Source organism: Meleagris gallopavo, chromosome 20 (genome assembly GCF_000146605.3).
Source record: "Meleagris gallopavo isolate NT-WF06-2002-E0010 breed Aviagen turkey brand Nicholas breeding stock chromosome 20, Turkey_5.1, whole genome shotgun sequence".
Classification (NCBI taxonomy): Eukaryota; Metazoa; Chordata; class Aves; order Galliformes; family Phasianidae; genus Meleagris; species Meleagris gallopavo.
In genome coordinates this window covers 9,207,542-9,229,191 of record NC_015030.2, presented here as the reverse complement: position 1 = coordinate 9,229,191, position 21,650 = coordinate 9,207,542, and the positions used below count along the sequence as shown (strand labels likewise).

At 44.5% G+C, this 21,650-nt stretch overlaps 1 protein-coding gene across 1 annotated transcript; it reads left to right on the top strand.

Annotated features, from left to right (window-relative positions):
- Window positions 1–18,864: 18,864 nt before the first annotated feature.
- KIF2B (kinesin family member 2B) lies at window positions 18,865–20,993 on the top strand. Its single transcript, XM_003211577.3, has one exon. It carries the CDS (start codon window positions 18,949–18,951, stop codon window positions 20,875–20,877), a length of 1,929 nt encoding a protein of 642 aa, XP_003211625.2. The 5' UTR covers window positions 18,865–18,948; the 3' UTR covers window positions 20,878–20,993.
- Window positions 20,994–21,650: the final 657 nt, after the last annotated feature.

Below are 21,650 nucleotides of genomic sequence, written 5' to 3'. Positions count from 1 at the left end.
CCAAGTAAAGCAGTGCAGCGTTCCTAAAAAATAGTATATATTACTCTTTGAGAGAATGTTCAAAGTTGAAAAATAAGTGCCTTGGACTTTGAAACTATTGAAAGGAAGAAAAGGAAATAGGAGAGTTGATTGAGGCAGATTATATTGAACAGCCTGGGAACTCTGTGGAAGCAGCGCTTTGGAAAAAACAGCAGGGGTACAACAGATAAATAAATCAGCAGTAGAATTGCCAGCAACTGTCAAATCAACAGCAGCAGTAAAACAGATATATACAGTCAGTATCCATCTGAATGTGAATGTGTTCAACACGCCAAGGACAGACAGACAGTTGTGCGGAGCCGTAGCATCAGCCATGTTAGCAGGAGATAATTGTTCCTGGGAGCTCCAGCTCCAGCTCCAGTTAATGTTCTCTGCTGATGAATATGACTATTTGAACCAAACCAATAAAGAAACAGCACCTTGAAACCATTTTTAAGAGAAAACAGGTGGCATGTTTGTTGTGTTTGATGGGGTGATACCGCAGTCCTTTATTCACTGAGTTTCCCATAATGGAGTGTGCTCAGAACTGGGCCTGGCTGACAGTGCCAGCAGCACTCGGGAAGGGACAAGCAGTGGGGCACCAGCCTGACCAGATAGTACACGGGTGCTCCTGGCAGCTGGAAACATCTTGCTTCCCCAGCACAAATATCCTTCCTAAAGCCAGTGAGGGTCTCAGGTCGATCTGCAGAGCTTTTGTTCACACACACAGCGCCGTTCCCAAAGGAGCAGTTTGTCAGGTGTCAGCAGATGCACACTAACACGTGTCTCCATCCAAATCCCACGTGTGATAGAGAAGTGACAACATACATGGAGGTGTTTGGTGATAGCCCACCACTAAGCTGAAGTTGACAGAATATTGTCTAATAGTGTGTGTGGATAACAGTGCCTGTGACCAGTTCGTGCCGTAGTGAGATACAGCTGAAATCCACACTTGTGAGTTTTTTCAGGCTTTCAGCTCCTACAAACATGGCTGTTCCCAGCTGTAAGCAGGACTGCTGGGAGAGGTTTGGGTGGTGAGGAAAGGATAACAGCTGGAGGACTCAACCACTTCACCTGCTATAAATATGGAGCCGTGTTTTATGAAAATTAAAAGTGATTTATCTGGATGAACTAATAATGTCAGACCACCTCTCTGTACTTTTCCTACAGTGATTCTCATTTCTGCAGGACATCTCTCAAAGCTCTGTAATTTTTGCAGGAGCAGGCCACCTGAAATGCTCGCTGAGCAATCTTCCCAGTCCCCAAACAGGCTGCTTTGATAAGTGAGCTCATGGTGTGCTTTTGAAACAGAAGCCAGCAATTGCATACTGCTGCTGCATTCGTGGTGTGATTCTTTTTAATGTACTACTTTGTTTTCTCATCTGGGATTACATCTGATAAGGATAAGCTAAAACTTTCTCTAGTAGTTGCAGTGAAACTCTATGCAGATGTGAGACTCTGTATGAAAACATTCTATAAAAATGTGCAGCTTCTAAAGCCAAGCCAAGTTGAGAGGAGCTGGGGTACCAAACGTGCATCATCAAAGTTCACAGCAGCGGGGCTTTCTTTCCCTTCCTCTTATCCTTTAAGATACTGAAGCAGCATACTTCAAGGGTTTGACAAGAAAGAGACGTCTATTCCCCTTTGTGCAGATCTGCTTGATGCTTACGAATGCTGTTCGCTCTAAAGCCCTGTCACGATACTCTCCTAGCGATGTGGCTCTGGCAGAGGAGAACAGAACGAAATCTACAGCCAGAAGATCCATCTTGCAAATCTGTCACTCTAAAGAATGCAGTAATTGACACATCCTATCGAATGGGGTAGATGGATTGAATTCATATTTTGGGAGGGAAAAAAAAAGTCCAAAAAGTAAAATGTTATGGCAGAGGTGTAGGCTACCGAAATTTGCCTGGCTCTTTGGAGTCTGGTCTGGAAGCCAGCGTGTTTGAGAAATGAGTCTCTTCATGTGGTCCAAGCAGAGAAGGAGGCAGCTCACAGTGAGAGCCCCAGAGCCTTCTGTCAGAAAGGCAGTCGAGGGAAGCAGTGAGGGGTGTTCCTAAATCCAAATCCACCATGTGGGTGCTCAGTGCTCCTTGCTATGTGACTGAGACCTGAATGAAAGGACTCTTCTGGACTTCCAGTTGATATTTTTATCATCACCACGTATTGTATGTGCAGTGCCTAATAATTTGAGGGTTTTTTTGTCTCATTACAATGCTGATATTGTAGCATTTTGTTTTCTCTCTGATAAAACAGACGGGACGATATCTGGTCTCCTTTATTCTGTGAAAACCAGGTGTAAATGTACAAAGTATAAACCTGAGCTCATGGCCTTGTGGTTTGGCTCATTTCCCTGAGGTTCCCTGTGCCTTCTGGAGATCTTTACTAGCTCATTGTGACTGATGGCACTTTCCATTGCAGCATGTGTCACTGGAAGAGGTGGCTCTCTCCACGTATTCATTGTGATACATAAAACAGGCTCCTAGAGATTTATAAGAAAATATGTTACCATCTTTTGAATATGTGGCAAGTAATGCAATGTAGTAGTTGTGCTAGGAAAAATACCTGGCTGAGAAATTGTTAAAAATATAATGTTTGAAAACCCCAGTAAGTTACTGTCTTTTATATTGCTTACGTATAACAGCAGCTGTGACTTCTGACAGCTGTTTTTTTAATAATTTTCAAGGTTAAATTTTCTACCACTGCAGCTGTGGTTTGCTTCTGCAAACCTGAAACAAGCTGCTGCAGTGGCCAGTGCTGGGATGTGCACCTTGTGCCCTGTAAGCACTCTGCTATGTGTGGGCACGTTTTCTCATGTTCCCACCTGAAGATGCACTTGATAAATCTCATGCCTCTCTTCAAACAAGCAAACAAGTTACACAGAATTTGGCCCTGTGCTGGTACAGCCAAGAGTAGTCTGTACCAACAGCACATGCTCTGAAACCAGTAAAGGCTTTCCTCCCCACGTGTCTTAAAGCTCTGGTTCACAGTTCATCCTCCATAATCAGATACATTTTGTTTTGTAATAAATAAGGTTTGAAGGCAGACCAAGTTCTTGTCGTGGCAAGCTGGACGCTTGACTTTTCAGTAACTCCAGGACCTGTACAAACTTGTACATTGCGGTTGAGGCACCCTGGCAATGTCTGCCCTTCTGTGCTGGCAGCCAAAGCACCTGGCATTTGCAGCTGCCAGTTGTACATCCCAGAAACGTGTCTTTGCTTTAAAAATCCATGAAGCTGTAGTTTCCTCAAGGATCAAGTCATGTAATTACACGGTTACTTCTTCCTATCAGTGACAGATATGCTTCATTTAGATTTGGTAAGCCCCCAGGGTGGAATGGGGGGCATTTCTGGACCTGCATCCCTGTAGCTTGGGTGGTTCTGATCTGCCCCTGGGTGCTCAGTGCGAGCACCAGCATGGGGACCCCAACAAGACTGCAGGGGATGCTTTGGAGCAGTGGTGAAAAAGGCAGTTGGGCAGATGATAGGAGGCAGGTGATGTCAGGAAAGGCATTGCCTTCTGCTCTGACAACGTCTCTGTTACACCATTTGATTGAGTTATTAATTAAGTATATTATTACCTGTGTCTGCATCTCCTTTGTTCCTTCCCACCCAACTTCTCTGCTCTGGATGTATGTAGTTATTATTTCAGTTGCACCTCAGAGCCTGAAGAGCAGCAGGCACCCCGCTGTTTTAGGTACAGTTAATTAAGTTTCTCTGCTCTCTCTTTTTCAGGCATTTAATAGCCATTAAATGTGCATTATCTGACACACAGAAGCCACTGGTAATGAAGCAGACCCCACTGTGGCAGGCAGGCCTGCTTCCTCCCTGCCTTCTACATTCTGAGTAGATGGAGCTGTTATGGGATGGCAACAAAGAGAATTTTGGTATGAGCACTTGGACAGGTTTGGGAGGAAGATGGGGTGGGCCTGTGAGCTCCCAGCTCAGAATGAGTTTCTCTGGCAGTTAAGTTTGAAAAATTCATTGCTTGGGGTTGTTTGGGGTTTGTCCTTTTGGTACCGTTGGTCACTCGTTACCCCCACCAGGTAGTGCTTCATTTTCCCATTAGACTCACTGAAATGGCCAGGTGACTGGGGTGCAAATGGAACCCAGCATTATGAAAGGACCAGAAAAATGCTTCTGTGTTTGAGGTGGAGTTTTCCTTTCTCTGTACCTTCTGTTTCACATATTAATTTCACATTGGAGAATCTTAGGTTTACTTTGGCATTGGTTTTCATTGAAAATTTCCATTACTGAAAAGAAAAGCAGGACTGAGAGAGGTCAAACTGATTATTGTACAGAGAATTTTAACATAGGCTTCTTCACGACCCTTTGTAATCTTGCTAAAGCAGATGCACTATTTGAGGACCACCATCTGGTTTTATCCGTGCTCAGACTTGTAATTTACTCAACACAACAAATTGTCCAAAATGTGGACCCACAGAGTGCAGTTGCTAATTTCTGTGTGTTTCCTCCTGCAAATACATTTGATAGACAAGCATTAAGCGACACAAATGAAATAGCAAATGTTTCAGTTTGGGTAAACTCAGGGAAAACATAAATCTATATTTGTGAATTTGGTTTTGTTTATCTTTGTAGCAATGATAAATATATTAATTTGTGCAAATCCAAGAAGCAGTAACTAAGAACACAGACAACCTTGAAAGGTCAGGCAGAGTATGAGCCAAATACAATTTTCTGCATAATCTCTACTTCCTCTCTAATTGGAAAGCTAAACAGACATTATGCTGCTGCTTCCTTAACCATTCAGGTGAAAACATGGCTGGTTTTGGAAAAACAACTGGTGTGCTAATGATGATAGGGCAGCAGGACGTTTTAGAATGCTTATGTCCTGCACTCGTAATAGTTCAACGTCTTTTAAATGTTCTCTGCTTCACTAATGGATGGTGGAATGGTAATCCAAATACTAAACAACACGCCAGCTAATGTATTTTATTTCCAGGGCCATAAATTGGCCTATCATTCTGGCAGTGCCCCAAGGGATGCTATCATTCTGAAAGTGGCTCCAGCTACCAGTAGAATTGTTGGTTAGAATTTGGTGATTTGGGTTAAATTTTTCATTTAAGGACTGTTCTTTCTCCTTCATGTCTCAGTGGTGGTTGCTGGCTGCCTTCTAATAGATCCTTGATGACGACCCGTGGTGACACACGTGGGCTTTTCTGGTTCGTGGCTTTGCCTTTGGCAACAGAATTGAAAATTACAGGTCCTCAATGAAAGCCTCTTTTCAGCTTGTACATAATAACCTCTTTTTTTTACATGGATGTCTATGAAGCTGTGCCAATTTGCATGAACAATGTGGCCACGTATACATCCATATTGATTTTTTGCTGTTTTCTGATTCGTTCTGCGTCTCCTCTCCTGCCCCTCGCAGTGCTGCTTTTCACTCCTGGCTTATTAGGCTGCCTGAAAGATAGAGCCGTGGAACGCTGCCAGCCTGGGAAATTATAAGGCTGCTTTCAGTTTCTCCTGGTGTACGCTCTGCAAAAGTTAGAGGAGGAAATAATGGCCTTCCATAACGCTCACCTGAGAAAGCCTGCCACGTAAAAATGAAACCACAGGATGAAATACTGGAAATGCCCGAGGAGAAGTGATTCACAGATGAAGTCAGTGCTTAGTAGGCAGAGGCACAGATCTCTTTTTTTAAAATCTTTTTTTCACTTCTTTTTTTTTAACTTGAACTTCAGAAAAGATCCAAAGAAGGAAAAGTAAAAGATCGATTCCGTGGCTCCGTCCAGCTGAAACCAAAGCTCCTTTACTTTGCCCATAGCCCTACTCTAGGAGTAGCAGCACCCTTTTCTGGCAGTGCAGCCCAGGTGCTGAGTTCCACATGTGCCAGGTCCTCACGGATCCCCCTGGGTTTGCAGAAACCAGGGGCTGACACGCTGAAATCACTGTCATCATTTGGGAACTTCTCATCAGGAACCAATGCCAGCATAGATTTGCAAGCTTCTTACACACAGCTATCAAAGTGAATTTCCTGAGTGAGGCTCCTTGTCGACTCCTGAATTAAAAACAAACAAAACACCTTCAAAACAGTTATCCTTCATGAACACAAACCCCAACCGTGTCGGAATTTCTTTTCTCCTGAATGCCAGCCCAGCTGCAGACATGCATTTCAATCTGCCAGTGATCATGTACTCCATCCTCTTTTCTTATTCTTTCTGAAGATGCTTGTTAATGAACCTTCTTGAAAAGACACGGGATGAAAAGCCAGGGCACTGGGTGGAAAAGCAGTGCAGATTGGAAAAGACAGAAAGCTTATTTAATTCTTTCTTTTCCCAATCTCAACTCCCTCAAGTTATCTTTAAAAGGATGTTTAAAGCTTATAGTTAAAACTTTCCTGCATTTAACTGTAATAATTAAAAGCAGCTCAGGGAGCATTCGAGTCCAAAGGGAAAAATTTTCAAAACTCATTTCAACCACTGCCAGTCATGTGTTTGAGGAGGGATGGGATCTTGAGGAAAGTTCACAGCCGTGCTTTTACCTTGATTACTTTTTTAAGTCTTTTATGCCCAAATTTCGTTTGTTAAGATTTAACAACGTCGTGTGCCTGTAATCAGCCCTCTGGATCCAAAAGGCAGTCAGTGGGCCCTAATGATTCACAGCAGCACCAACCTGTGCTTTATTTGAGGAAGTGGTTTCATAATTCTACCACTGAAGCAAAAGAAAAGATGTGGGTTGAAAGAAGGAACTGAGGATGTGGGGAAAGTAGGATTGCAGTGAGTTTGATGAGATCCTTCCTCATCAAGGAAATGGGACTGCAGTTGGCATGCAGCTCACCACGTGGAGCACCGTCCCAACGGTGTGCTCAGCATTGACTGTTTCTAATGAGAACATAAACCCAGGAAGTCTGGTATCCTGCCTACATCAATGACTAATTCCAGCCAGTTAAAAGGACATAAAAAGCTATAATGAAGCTACTGATTCTGTGAGGGAAAGGAACTGCTGATGGGATATTCTAAATGCCAAGATCTCAGTCAGTGTAACTCGTGCTCAATCACGGCCATACTTTTCAGAGTGGATTGTTGAACTTACATGCAGATTGAGCCTGTTGCAGGGGAATGTCTTCAGTTTCTCCCAGGACAGATGGGTGTCACTGATGTATGGCTTCTGGTCAATCTGAAATCCTGGTGCAGTAGTGTATCAGGAGCTCGGTTTATTCTGGCATCATCTTAAACCTGAAGAAATAGGTAGAATAAGACATAAAAAAATTTTGGCGATGGTCCCTGGGATATGGTGGCATGCAGCTGGAGTAGGGGTCAGACACAGGGGCAGCCTAGAGATAGGCACAGTTTGGGAACAAGGGAGAAAAGTATATTCACAGATTATTTATTAATTACTGTTAATCCCTGGAAATAGGATGTGGTTTTTGTCGATTCAGGTTATTTTATTTCTTTTCCAGCTCACTGCTGCATTTGTGGGTCAAGACAGTAAGCTTAGGGTTAGAGGCAGTGAGGCTCTGATAGGAGCTGAGATGGGCAAAGGTCAGAATTGCTATCAGTGTGCAGTTATCAGATGTCCTGAACTTGAACCGGCATCCTTAGCAGAACTGCTCTGAGCAGAGCTTATTTGAGGTCTCAGAGTTTCCAGGAACACTCAACTGTGCATTTTGTGGGAACGTTCAGTGTGAAACTGCCTTTCCCATTAACAGCAGCATCTTTTAGTCTGAATACATAGCATAGGATTTCCCTTCTGAGCTGAATTTGGTATTTCATTTTTCAGCTCACATAAAATATTCTCTAGTTCTCATTACTGAAAAATTGCGTATGAGTATCACATATCTCAGTGGTTAGAATGTGGAAGTAAAATACCAGTAAAGCAAATGCAGTCTCTTAATTTAAGTACAGAGATAATAAAGAAACCTTTCCTCTTCCACCTCCATGCTGGGAACATCTCAGAGTAGCAGTGGTTGGACTGAGACCTCTGAAGACTGACTTGTCCCTTGGTCAGGATCTTCTCCAGTTGGTTTCTCTCCCAGAACTGAAATATCACAGCTCTGCTGAACAACCAGCATGATGGATGTGGTGGATGATTTCTGGATATGAGGCTCTAAGTACAAACACAAACTAATAACTGCTGTAACTGCTGTGAAAGCATGGAAATTTGAGCTGGAAAGCGTTTCTCTGAATGAGTGCTCATTTCTTGTTTGCATTTTTCAGAGGATGCCTTGCTTGGTCATACTATTAAGAATATTTTTGCAAAGAACTGCATACAGTTGCTCAAATTAATAAAAAATACAGTGAGCTCTGTGTCCAAAAATCATAGGAAGCAGCAGTCTGCTGTGCTGCTGAGGAGGCTTTGGGAGCAGATATCTCTGTATGAATGTGTGCCACAGCATTGCTGTTCAGCTGTTCTGTTCAGCCTGATGTTAATCTGTGGCAGTAAAACTGCAATTTTAAAATTGTGCACTGATTTATTCCACCAGTGTACATTGTACAAATCTGCTGAACTAACAGCAATTGAGAGAAGACAGTCCTGTAGGTTCAGCAGCCACTGAATTATGATGTTTGGTGTTTTTCGGGTATGGTGTCTTGCATAAACAGATCACATTGGTGTGCTACTAAACCCACGTCTTTTTTGGACCTTGCACAGGTTATTCCCCATGCATAATTTCTCAGGCAGATCCCCACTTATGCATTAACATTGCCCTCTGACCCAAACTGAGTGGGTCCTGCGAAGGCTTAGTCATTGCAGCACTAGAATCCAAGTGAGTTGTTTCAGACAGATTGTTAATGTTTCAGTAGGGATGCAGACATGTCCCTTTAATTGCTGATTGCTTTCCACTGCCCTCCAGCTGTTCCCTTACCTGCTGCTCAGGATTGACATGTGGGTTTTTCCCCAGGGCTTTCTGGAGCTGAACGGATGAGCAGTGAGCTCCCTGACACACAAGGAAGTGGTGCCAGCCCTTAGGGGTGTTTAGAGGACAGCTCAGTATGCCTTTGCCTCCAGGCTGAGGTGCTGCTTGGTTCTGGGCTCCTTGCCCAGCTTTGGGTCAGAGGCAGGAGCAGCAGCACAGCTCAGGACCTCTCTCCATGCTGTGGGAAGCACTGTCCTTTGTCACAGCTGCAGGTGTGCGTCGTGCAGGTCCTGCTGCTCTGCAGTAGCAATGGACTCAAGCCTGCCTCTCCCACATCTCTCACTTTCTTCCATGCATCTGCTGCATACAAATTGCTGATCCGCAGCCCAGGTAACAAAGCCACTGCTGCTTCCTTCTTCAGGTACCCTGACATTTCCAATGGCAGGAGCTGGGGGAGGCCATTCATTTTATATGTGCACACAGATCATAAATAATGAGTCACTAATTCCAAGGAGGCCATCAGTGTCAAATCACATCAGCTGAACTGAAGTCAGTGTCCCAAGATACTGTGCAGCAAAATGTAATCTCTGAAACGGAGATTTCTTTGCTGGGTCCTTATGCCTGTTATAATGCTTATGTAGTTAGGCTGGAAAGTACTTCAGGCAGGGATTACCTCTCCCTGCTGTGCTCTGCTCTGCACCACGTGTATCTTTGTCTCTTTATGCAATAATTAATAATAAATCTTCTGGTAATCTGGTTGTGGCACAACCTTCAGACTGTTATTTCTCTATGTGTTAGATAAAACAAACCAGCAGATGACTTGGGGGCTCCTGAAGCACTGCTAGGCATTTAGGCTTTTCAGTCACTTTAATATTGTAAGATTTAACAGGAAATCTGGATTATACTGCAGCATTTGTGTTTGTCTGCTTTTGCTTTTGTTGCACTAGGAGTAACCTAGGAATCACTTCTCTGAATGTCATCTCCTTGAGGCAGAAATCTTTTCAGGTAGTGATGTAGCATGGTACAGACAGTGAGACGAGACAAATGGGGATGCCCAGCTCTTTGCAGAGCATATATCTCGTAAACTGTTTAAGCAGTCCCTCATTAATCAGAAGCACTGACCCTGTGTGAGGTGCAGGTGATGCTCAGGCCCCTTCTGGCCCTCTGCAAAACGTTCAGTGACACCATCCGTGAAGTGCCCAAGCCCACCTTACAGATGCATTTATTGCACCACGGCTGCTTGGTTGTGCACGCAGTTCTGCTGCTGCCTGTGGGGGTTTGGAAGCTCCATCAGGCACCCTGAGCCTCTGGTTTGCAGAGCCAGGGGCTGAGGGCAGTCTGCTGTGGAAACAGTGCACACCTGCATCAGTGTCTGGTTTGCAGGGATCATCAAATCCCACACCTGCTTGTCCTGGAGAGGTTTCTGTGGCAGAAAGCAAATCAGTGGGCTTAGCCTTCTAGAGGGAAAACTGCACTTCTGTGTGCGTGCATTATGCAGCCTTCTGGTACCTTCCTTCTGCATGTTACGTGTGTGTGTGGGTGGAGAGAAACAAAGAAAGAAAATGAAGCAGACTACATCCAGCACCTTGGTGTTGTCCTCATGGTTGTCCTGATACAGCCACAGTCTGTAACTTAGGAAATTGTGATAATGGAGGGAGGCTAAGGGAGGGGTACTTCTGAGGCTCAAGCACCGTTTATATTTGCTTATTAATTCCAAATGAGAGCAGAGGCACATAAAGGAATACTGTAAAGGTACATTTTCTCCTTTCATTTAGAAACATAACATCTGAGAAACATTTATTAGCAAAACATCAATTCTATTTGCACATTTCTAAATAGAATATCAGAGCAACTGAATTTTAATTTTCATGTCTGTAATTTGTTAATATAATTACGGTACAATACAGTTAGGTGCTTTCAGATCTTTCAGTGTTAATTAAAAAGCTAATAACTTGGAAAGCTATAAATATTGAGGTAGAGGGGCTGGTGCTGCAGGCAGTTAATCCTTTATTTGTCACTTGCTAAGGATCCATTTAGCAGAAGGCCAGGCTGTGCACAGTTCAGGCAGCACCGGGCTGCTCCCCCAAGCAGCACACACAGCTCAGTGCTGCCAGCAGCCATCCCATCCCGCACAGGCAGCACTGCTCTGCTTAGAAATGCTTGAGGTATTTGTGTTTTCAGATCCAAGGGAAATTTTCATGGTTCCAAATTAAAAAAGGAAAGCCACTGTTCACACTTTCCTGCTGGAATCTCAGCTGAGTGTCCCAAAGCGCTCTGTGGGTCTCTGCAGGGTTGGCTTTGTGCTCCTGCAGAGCAGCACCCAGTGCCCCACGCAGCCGAAGGGAGGAGGATGGCTCCACAGCAGTCACAGCACCTCACAGCAGCATCCTTCTTCCTCTCTAGGGGATTCCATTCTGGTTGGCTGGGATGTGGAATGTCCGCACGGTGCTTACTCTTTAGCCAGTGGAAATAGAAGGCAGATTTTATTGGTCTGTGGTGATCCAGTTCCTGAATTGACCTGATCTGGATACAGTCTGGTTTTCATAGAGTGATTTCCGATTTATGTGGCTAGGGAAGAAAAATGTTTTGCATTAAACATACTGTGTTCTGTTTTGATCGTTTTAAACATTCTAACATCTATTTTAACAGAAAATGGACTTTCACTTCAGCTTTGTAAATGAAGCACAGACAGGTGAGGCTGTGCTACCACACAGAAGGAAAAGCTGTGCTTGAAATTTGAATTGAAAGGCAGATAATGGACCCAGGCAGGGACACACAGAGCAGCTCCAACTGAGGCAGGGATTTAAGAAACCCCAACAGGACAAACATTGGAACTGTGAACTGACTTCCTCTTATGAAGGAGAAGGTTTGAGAGCGAGTACCTCAGCATTGTTGCAGCACACAATCATTTACCTTAAGGAAATCATTAATTCTGCCCTGCAGTTCTCATGAGCAGCCTGATGCTGAGCTTCCTAACAGGCACTCAAAGGAAGCACGGCTTTCTGTAGTTGGCTCAAATTGTTTAATGTTTGTCAAACCTGAATTGTGTTGGAAGGATACATGGTGAGTAATGGGTTTCTCCTGCTCTTTACACACAGGCAAGGCTGCACAGCCACTCCAAGCTGCAGTTTATTGCACTGCATTATGCATGAGGTGGGTTTGCAAGCAGATACATTAACACAAAAGGAGGGAGGGAAGAAAAGCACAAGAAAGCAGATTTGTGCACTGTCCAATTTGTAAGGGTTAGGACTAATTTAGAGAACTTTTAAACACTTGTGTGCTGATACCTGGAACTGCAGCACTGGAATAGTTCCTTAGTGTGTGCGTAGCAGAAAAATGGCAGCTTTGGCATGGAGCTGCTCCTCCTTCTATTGGAATTTGTAGCTACTGACCCAGGCAACCCCAGCAGCCTTTTCTGAAAATGTAAGGTTACATCCTACAAAGAGCTAAACTGTTTTCTTTTCTCATTGCTGTTAGGGGGTTTGGGACCTAAGACCATCTGTCAAGCAGCCACTCAGAGCTATTAAGATGTAGGTGTGTAGTAACTAAGAATTGGCAAATGGCTTAAGGACACCCACCACGCTTCGATTTCCAGCAGGCATTTGGGTGTGCTCTGCTTAGAGATTTATTTCTAAATTCTCCTAAACTCGTCTGCACCCTGTAGGTAGTCAAGATACCTGTTCTGGCTGTGAGCACTAACACATGGTTAGCACCTCACAAAGCTGGGTCTGACCAGGCTTATTGCACATTTCTTACTGAGTGCACATGGCTGGACCAGCGGGATCTCATCCAAGTCAGTTCATTCCCCTTGTAATGGCAACAGAAGGGTGACAGCTGATGGGAGTCAGTGCTCGCCCATGGAAGTCCACAGAGCTTCCAGCACGGCTCTGCAATAGGAAGAATTGGAGTGAGTTTTCACTTAGAGTGAGGCAGGGTGTTGGAATTTGCCTTTCTGTCACAAGTTGGGTTACTGCCTTGGAGTATGGCATCCTTGTAGCTGGGAATCACCACTGTATCGACAGCAGGGTGTGTGTCTTATCAGTGCAGCTCCTGGGCTTTGAGAGCTTGGAAAGGTTTATTCCTGTTTCTTTAAGCCTCCCAGTGCTGCGCTGATCTGAAGGTGACGGTGGCTTCCCTGCATGAGGTGTTGTGGATAGCAAATGGGAGCAGCACAGTGCACACTGTGCTAATGTTTGGGCATTTTGTATCTGAATATGAAATCCAATGGCAGCTTAGGTGATTTTCTGGGGGGCTGTCTGATCACAGGCTCGTTGTCTGAGAATAAATCATTAGTTAATTCTGGACAAGGTAACTAGTGAGCTGTGCCTTGGTACAGGAGTCAAAAAATTGTTCTAGGAAAGGGATCAGAAGGGATCTGACAGCCCCTGCAATGAGTGATAAAAAAACTTCTTCAGCATTCTTTGCACAAGCTCTAATTCAGATCCCAGTAGTTTCTGTGACTGTTTATCCTCAAATGTTGCATCCTTAACTTGGCAGGAGAAATGAACTTAACCAACCAAAGCCATTTCTCAGCAGTACCTGACAGTGTGGATCCCCGGCAGCGCTTCATCCCTTCTGCAGGTCGGAACTATTACTGATATAATTAAATAATACTGGTCCCTGATAGAAATATATTAGCTTTAGACAGTGTTAATACTGTACACAAGAGTATGAGGATTGATAGTCCTTGTAATCTCTTATCTAAACATAGAAGGGCTGCATATGCTGTTCATAAAACACTGAAATCAATCATTGCAGTGACAGGCAGGTAATTGGGAAGCAAGCTCCTACTTATGCAGACCATGAGGGGATAACAGCCTTCAGCATTTTTTTTACAAATACTATTATCTGTCTCATCTTTCAAACTTCAAAATCTAAAGTGAATCACTTAAACCCCATTTGTGAGCACTCCGTGGGTAGCGTGGCTCTCAGAACAGCCACAGCTTGGCACTGCCCTGAGCTCAGAGCACAGGAGGCACCGTGCAGTGCAGGCAGAGGGATGGAGGAGCGCAGGAGCAGCACAGAGCCGGTCCCCACCTGCAGGGAGGGTGGCTCGGAGCCATAGTTCCAGGTTACCAATGAAAACCAGCCGTGTCTGCGTGGCTTTTGGAGTAGGATCAGATTTTAATTAACGCTGGTTAAGTCCTTTGAATCATTAAGGCTTAAAACAATTGCACGAGTGCGGAGCTCCGTAATTTTTTTAATGAATGCTTTGCAGAGGGGATCTCAGAGCATTTAAGCACCACAGTGTTTACACGTTCAGCCGTTGAGGATAGTCAGAAGGATTCGATAATTAGAGGAGTTTGTTACTAAAAGCTTCTCCATGTGTTAAACATTAGCAGGATGTTCCTAAGCACGAGATGAATTAGGCCTACCTACACTGGTCTGTGGATTAGCAGTTTTCACTCTGATTTGCAGATTAGTTATGTCAATTTTAAATACTGCTTTCTGCCAGGAAGACTAGTAAATACATAACAATAAAAATTGACTGTGTCTCATTAAAACATTGAGAGGAGAATATACCACTTTCATTTGGTAACTCGTTGTAACCCACAACTTCCATTGACTTTGCTGGAATTTACTCTCTTTTAGAATGACACCAATAATTATCTTAGTTTGTGTTTTTAGTACTTCATCGGATGAATGAAAGTCGTTTCCATTGCTCAGAAAAGCAGAGTTTCACTCTGTTAGAAATCTAGAGAGTTGGCAATGGTCCCACTGCAGTACATAAGGATGCAAGTCCTCTAGGCTCCTCAGTATGGTAGATCCCATCTGTGCTTTCCTACTTGAAGAACAGCAGTTGTTTCCCTTGGGAAGGCTTTGGGATTCTGTGTGTGTGTGGTTTTTCGTGGCCTTTTCTCCACCCCTCCCTCTCTCTCCAAATTGTGATTGGGATCATGGTTTTGCAGGGAGTTTGTGTGGGCAGATCTGAGCATCCGTGCAGCTCCCATGAAGTGTGAAATGCAAGCTGTTGTTGGCCTCGTCCCGTTTCATCTGCTCACTGTGTTTTTTGGCAGAAAGGACTGGTTGTCTGTATTAATGCTGAGGGTTGTGACCACAGCTTTTTGCGTGCAGGGCGAGCTGACAGCTAGCTGGGTAGCAGTGGAAAAGCAACAGAAGAAATGTGGGATGTTTCTTACATCCTGTGATAGTAAAGCATCTTCTTTTAACAGACCGTGCACTATATCTTCGCTGCTGCACATTGCCTTTATTCTCTGATGACTCATAGCAGGAGCAAATCCTTTACTTTCTTCTTCAATGTGGCAGTATTTTATAAAGTACACACAAAAAAACTCACGTATGTTTGCAAATTATTTGAAGGGTGTTTGAATAAGTTACAAGTTTTTAAGCTGCTGAGCATTTGTTTCAGGGTTTCTGTGCAGGTAAACCAAAGCTTTACAGGCTCTGGGAAAAGGCTGATCCCTTTGCTCCCAGGAGGTGCCATCCTCTTCCTTTCCTTTCCTCTCCGCTTTGTAATTACTGCCTGTAACCCTGGCAAAAAAACACACTGAAGAAAAACTGTCTTTTTCTGGGAACATTTGCATGTTGTTGAGCACGAATCTTGGTTAAGCCACAGCACTCAGGTCTGTGGCAAAATTTCCTTTTGACAGTTTTTCAGTTCTAATCCAGCATAACCTTTTTGCCACATTAGGGGCTGCCTGCCGTGATGCCAGTTCAGCCTCTTCTGCCCAGGGAAACAAGAGAACTGGAGGAGTAGTTTCATTAAATTTGCTACATGGGATCTGAAAAACAGACAAATTGGGCATCAAAACATCCTCTTCCTTTGAGTCCTGATTTAGGACAGCACGTGGCTGGGAGGGCTGGGACCTCAGTGCCTGCATGCATTCGGGTTGGCAGCAGGACATCGGTGTGCTCAGTGAGGGCTGTGGCATTCCCTGTTTGTCAAGAACCTAAGCATCTCCTAAGATAACCCATCTATATACAGGCACTCTCGTGCTTTGGGAAGAGAATTTTACACTTCTTTCTTAAATTACTGATCATTTGATCACTGTGTTGGTTTAATCTCTCAGTTACCCCACTTGTGTTTGATGATAAAAGCTGGTAAATGCATAGCCATCAAAACCATTAATAGTTGTTGCAGCTGAAAACATGCAATCTCAAGCCAAGTGCAGTCTTTCTTAAAAACATACCTTTTATATACGATGCACTTGCATATATTTTAGTTCTGTTGTGTACAAAATCACACCTGAGAACTGCTGCAATTAGATGCCAACATGATGAGGGAGCAGCAAGATACTCTTGGGAGTGAATTATGGAGCAGTAATTCATGAGAAGGTACTGTTAGAGAAAGGCAGAAGGCCGAGAGCTGTTAAATGCAGCAGGTGTGAATTACTGCACTATAATTCACAGGCTTGGGTGTCTTATCTGAATTATAAAATAGCCCTATGCAAATATTTTTTAAGGATGCAAGGACAAATAATCAGATGTAACTGGGGCTACATCTCACTGAAGGGTCCCAGAGTCTTAAACAGCAGCAAGGTATTGCATCAGAAATGAAAAGGAAAAAGTATGGGTTATTTTAACCTTACTTTGAATAATTGAATTTGACTGTATTTAAAATAAACTTCCAGTTTGTCTGCTTTTTCAGTCACCCACTGTCTTTGCCTGTTGTGAACTTTCCAGAACTCCCCTGTTACGTTTCTCCTGGACTTTCTATGCTGTGCAAAGGCAGGTGAAGTCCCTATAAACATGGGATTCTTATTATTCTTTTTCTAGGAGCTTCTCACAGGGATTAATCCATTCTATAAATGACTGGAGCAGATGAGCAGTATTGCCATTTTTAGAGGTGTGCTCCGGTTTTGAGGACGCACTTTGCTGCGAATTTTCACTCCTATCCAGAGCAGAGCTCACAGAAGGCTGCAGGTTTCTGTAGCCTCTGTTAACAAGGTGCTCCTTTTCCCATTAAAATATTACATCTGTAGGTTAATGACAAGTCAACCGTTATCATTAGATACACAACTCAAAAATCGTAGCCATTCCCTAAAAGACGCTGATAGATCCAGCACTTCCTTATTGTTATTAAAGCACTTCTATTTCAACAGATGGGCTCTCAGGAAAGAGCAGTTGGTGGTTTGTTGAAGAAGGGACAGTTGATGAGTGCTGACTGCAAAGGAGGGGCTGTGATGTGCGCTGAGCTCCCACAGAACTCTGTCAGCTCCAGGTTGTATGGCCGTGCAGGAAGCCTGCAGCCAACTCCTGAGCTCAGCAGCTGCTGGGTGTCCGTTTGCAGCAGTGCTGTAACAAAACTTGATTTGATGTTTTGTCTCATGGGAGACTTATATTTAAAATGCACATTTTTATGTTTTGGTTGTCTGGAATGCTTCTCTGAAAAGGTCAGAAATTATCCCTCATTGATGGTGTTATTTCTGAAGGATTTTTTTCCTTATTTTTTCTAAGTTCCACCATTGCTAATTTGTGTGTTCTCACAGATAATAAACTCTCTCAGCCCCACACTGCCATACTGTCACCTTTTGCATACATCATTGTGCAACTGGTAGTGACTGCAAGTCCCTGGTTCTTTATTTGTGCTGAAAAATTGTCTTCTAACAGCTTTGGAGAAAGAATGTATATCTAAATGAAGCAAACCTCAGTCAGTCAGGTACCTTTAAAAATCGTCTTCCTATGAACAAAGCTTTAATAAGCCTAGCGACAAACTAGTTTTCCATTATGGTTATTTGGGGCTATTTCAATGCATTTATGAAATTGAGTCATTTTCTCTTACAAAGTTATCACTAATTAAAACCAAAATGAGCAACTGTGTGCACAGTGTGGTGGGTATGGCTGCAGTTACCCAGGTGCATGTTACAGCACTTGCATCATCTGTGAGCAGACGATGAATGAAAGTCGTTCCGCTATCTGAGAGCCAATATCAGATTCCTCAAGGAATACCTTGACTGATGCCCATTGGAGATTCTAAAATGGTCTCCAAACATTAAACAGAAAAGTTAGCTTGCCACAAGGACTGATTGCAGTGTACCCCTCTGGCTCGTTCTTCGGGTATGGCTTCAGCCTCTGCTCCAAGGTGTTGTGACCTCCAGATCTGACAGGAGAGTCTGAGCAAGGTCTGACACTAAGAGGGACAACATTGCCATGGAAAGCTGAACAAGCCCTTTAAATCACAGCTTTCCTCTGCTCTGTATCCCTGATGCTCTGTGCTTCTTCAAGCTTATCTAACAGTGCACAAGGCAGGATTTGCTCTCCCAAATCTCTCCAACAAGTGGCTGCCGTTTTACTGCTCCACATCCTTCATCAGGCTGGTGTTTTCAGACGGAGCCCCAACAATCACATCTCTCTATCACAGTGATATAACTTCGGCAAACAAAAATGGTTTGTGTTACATTTACAGTGCATGCTGAGGCGTGAGGATGGAGTGCAGCACAAATAGGTGAAAGGAGCGGCAGTCATGGCAGCTCTGTCCCCAGACAAAAATGTGAATGTTAATGTGAATGTTAAAAAGATGTAACCAAAACTTTGAAATTCTCTATTCAGGAATCCAGGTGATGGAAGAACATTACAGAAATGAATTAAAAATATTATCAGTTTTTCCACTTATCAAAATTAAATCAAACCCTTGCTTATGGATGCAGATATACCCATGGCACTCTCATTGCAACTCCAATTTTCATTCCTTTTCTCTTAAGCTCGTATTTTGTTCAAGCAGGATTTCCAGGCATGAAAAGCCTTTTAAAAGAATTCAAAATTTACATTCAAGGCAAGTAGAACAGTATGCTGCTTCCTCCATTTTCACGTGGCCAATCTGGATTGAAAATGCTCTCCTGAATTTCTGTGCTTGTGTCACTGCTATAAATTCTTGTGTCACTGGCATTGGCTTAACACAGTGTGACTGATCTAATTGGACACGACGTGTTACGATAGCTGCACGCCAGCCTGGATGTTCCAATAGGCCTTTTCAGGTGATGGCAGCCTTACATGTTCCTTCCACTCATAGCAGCGGATTAGAAGCCCATCTTTGTTCCACTTCAAAGCTGACTCCAGTTCCACAGCAACCACTGTGACACGGTGCTGGGTTCTGGAGCACTGAGCCCTCGGGAGTAAGACCTGAGTCTGCCTGCCCCACCTGCATCCAGGTCCATGAACAGTATGGCCAGCAAGTTTGGGCTCATCCAGCTGGGCAGCTGTGTGGAAATCAAGCACAGCAGTGGGCGCACATGTCAGGCAGTAGTGACAAAGCTCCATGAAAGCACCTCCAGCATCACTGTGGAATGGCTTGAGAGAGGGACCAGCCAGGCCAAACAGGTGGACCTCCAGGTCATCTTTGACCTCAACCCTCATCTAGCCCCAAGGAGCAGACTCACAAGCAGCGCTGAGACCTCACTGTCAGCCAGAGGTTTCCAGAGCACAGTGAGTGAAAGTCTGCCACAGCCCACCAAAATGGAAATGTGTTGGGACAGCAGGAGCCCTGTGGTTGCCCGGCCTCAGACAGGAACGAGATGGATGACACCATGCATGTGGCAGACGGACAGGCTGCTGAAACAGCAGGAATACCATCAGCTGGATGCGCAGGAGAAGCCAGCTCGAAGGGACAGCACATCACCCCATGCCAGGAGTGACATAGTGGCCTTGATCCAGGAGTGCCGCAACCACCTGAATGGCAAGGCACCATGGGCCTCCATGCCATGTCAGCCTCGCCGCATCAGTGTGTGCGTTCGCAAGCGGCCCCTGAACCAGCGGGAGGCCGAGCTCAATGACACCGATGTGGTGACAGTGTCCTGCCAGGGCATGGTGATTGTGCATGAAGCCAAGCAGAAGTTGGATCTCACACAGTATCTGAACAACCAGGTCTTCCGATTCGACCATGCCTTTGATGACCATGCTACCAACGAGCTGGTGTACAGGCACACCGCCCAGCCCCTCGTGGATATCATCTTCCAGGGAGGCATGGCCACCTGCTTTGCCTATGGCCAGACTGGCAGCGGCAAGACACATACCATGCGGGGAAGCATCTCTAGCAAAGGAATCTACGTCCTGGTCGCTGAGGACGTCTTCCGCAGGCTGCAGTACCCTAATTACCAGAAACTGGAGCTTTGGGTCTATGGAGCCTTCTTTGAGATTTATAGGGGCAAAGTGTTTGACCTTCTGAACAGGAAGAAGCGGCTGAGGGTGCTAGAGGATGGTAAAAAGGAGACCCAGGTGGTAGGCCTGTGCGAGGAAGAGGTCACCAGCGTGGAAGATGTCATCAGGCTAATTGAAACAGGCAGCAACTGTCGCATGGCAGGCCAGACTTCGGCCAACACTCAGTCCTCCCGGAGCCACGCCATCTTCCAGCTCATACTCAAGAAGAGAGGACAGTTGTATGCCAAATTTTCCCTAATTGATCTGGCTGGGAATGAAAGAGGAGCTGATGTCACAACTGCAGACAAGCAGACGAGGCTGGAGGGCGCTGACATTAATAAAAGCCTCTTGGCACTCAAGGAATGTATCAGGGCATTGGGGCATAACAAAACCCACACCCCATTCAGGGCTAGCAAGCTCACCCAAGTCCTGAGGGACTCTCTTATAGGGGAAAACTCATACACCTGCATGATTGCCACTGTCTCTCCAGGAATAAGATCCTGTGAGCACACCCTTAACACCCTGCGATATGCCAACCGTGTGAAGGAGCTGGTTGTGGACCTAAATTCTCTTAAACAGCCTTTTCAGATCGTGTCCAGCTTACCACAGCAGCCGCGGTTTGGGGTGCAGGCAAACAAGGAAGCTTTGTCCAAGGCGTTTAGTTCGAACGGCACCGGGGAAACCCTGAAAAAGAGAAAAGAAATAAATGAGAAAACACTTATGGAGAAGCATCAGAAATCTCTGCGATGGTTGAAAGAACTCTTAGAGGTGGCTGCAGGAACAGTCAGGAATGTAGATATATATGCTGCACAGTTTCAATCATTTCTGGATCAAGAAATTGGCATCTTGACTGAGATTCGAGAAAAAGTCAGATTATTCCCGCCAGCAGCTTGCAAGGAGGAACAGGACAGCAACCAGAGCTGCACTAAGAGGTCCCGTGCACTGTGAGCTGCGCCAGAGCCCCAGTCCCCGAGGCTGCCAGGAGAGGAGAGCTGTTAGCTGCCACTGCTTCATCTGCCCAGCAATTGTAGTGCTTAAGAAACATTAAATGGCATTTGCGTGAACATTCTGGTTGAGTTTTTATTCCTTGAAAATAGTAGTTTAAACTTGTAGGAGAATAGTCCTGTTGTTTTTTTCTAGATATTTTTCATTGCGGAAAGTTAAACTGTGCAGTTGTGAGGATCTAAGCTGTAGGAAAGGGTAAGAATTTACAGAGAATGTATCTCACGTCATTTGGGCAGGTTTCCCCTCTTGTGCCTGTAAAATTATGTATACATACATATACACACACATTCACGGGTATTCATAGGTATCTCCTAGATGTGGCCTCTCAAGGGTTCTGTTGAATTCCACCAAAAGAAAAGTCGCGTTCCCAGGTTAGGAGGAGAAGCTGTGCCTGCAAGGCTTGCAGAGAGAAGCAGCAGGTTGGTGCCCTGTATTGCAGACCTGATGAGACAGGTTGGAAGGGTCCGAAAAGCTGCATCCATCAATGCCCCATCTGATGCAGTGCGTATCAGTGCAAGAGCTGCTCGTGGGGTGAGGGTGTTTCCTCCTGATGGCACGCCGTGCAAAACTCACTCTTCTTAGGGGTTAAAGTGTCAGACTCCTTTCTATGCATGTTTTTGAAGACAGAAATTAATTAGTGTAAGTTCTTGAAAGGGTAATAAATAAGTAGAAGAAATTAAATAGTATAAATTGTATCTAATTGATTGGTGGCAATC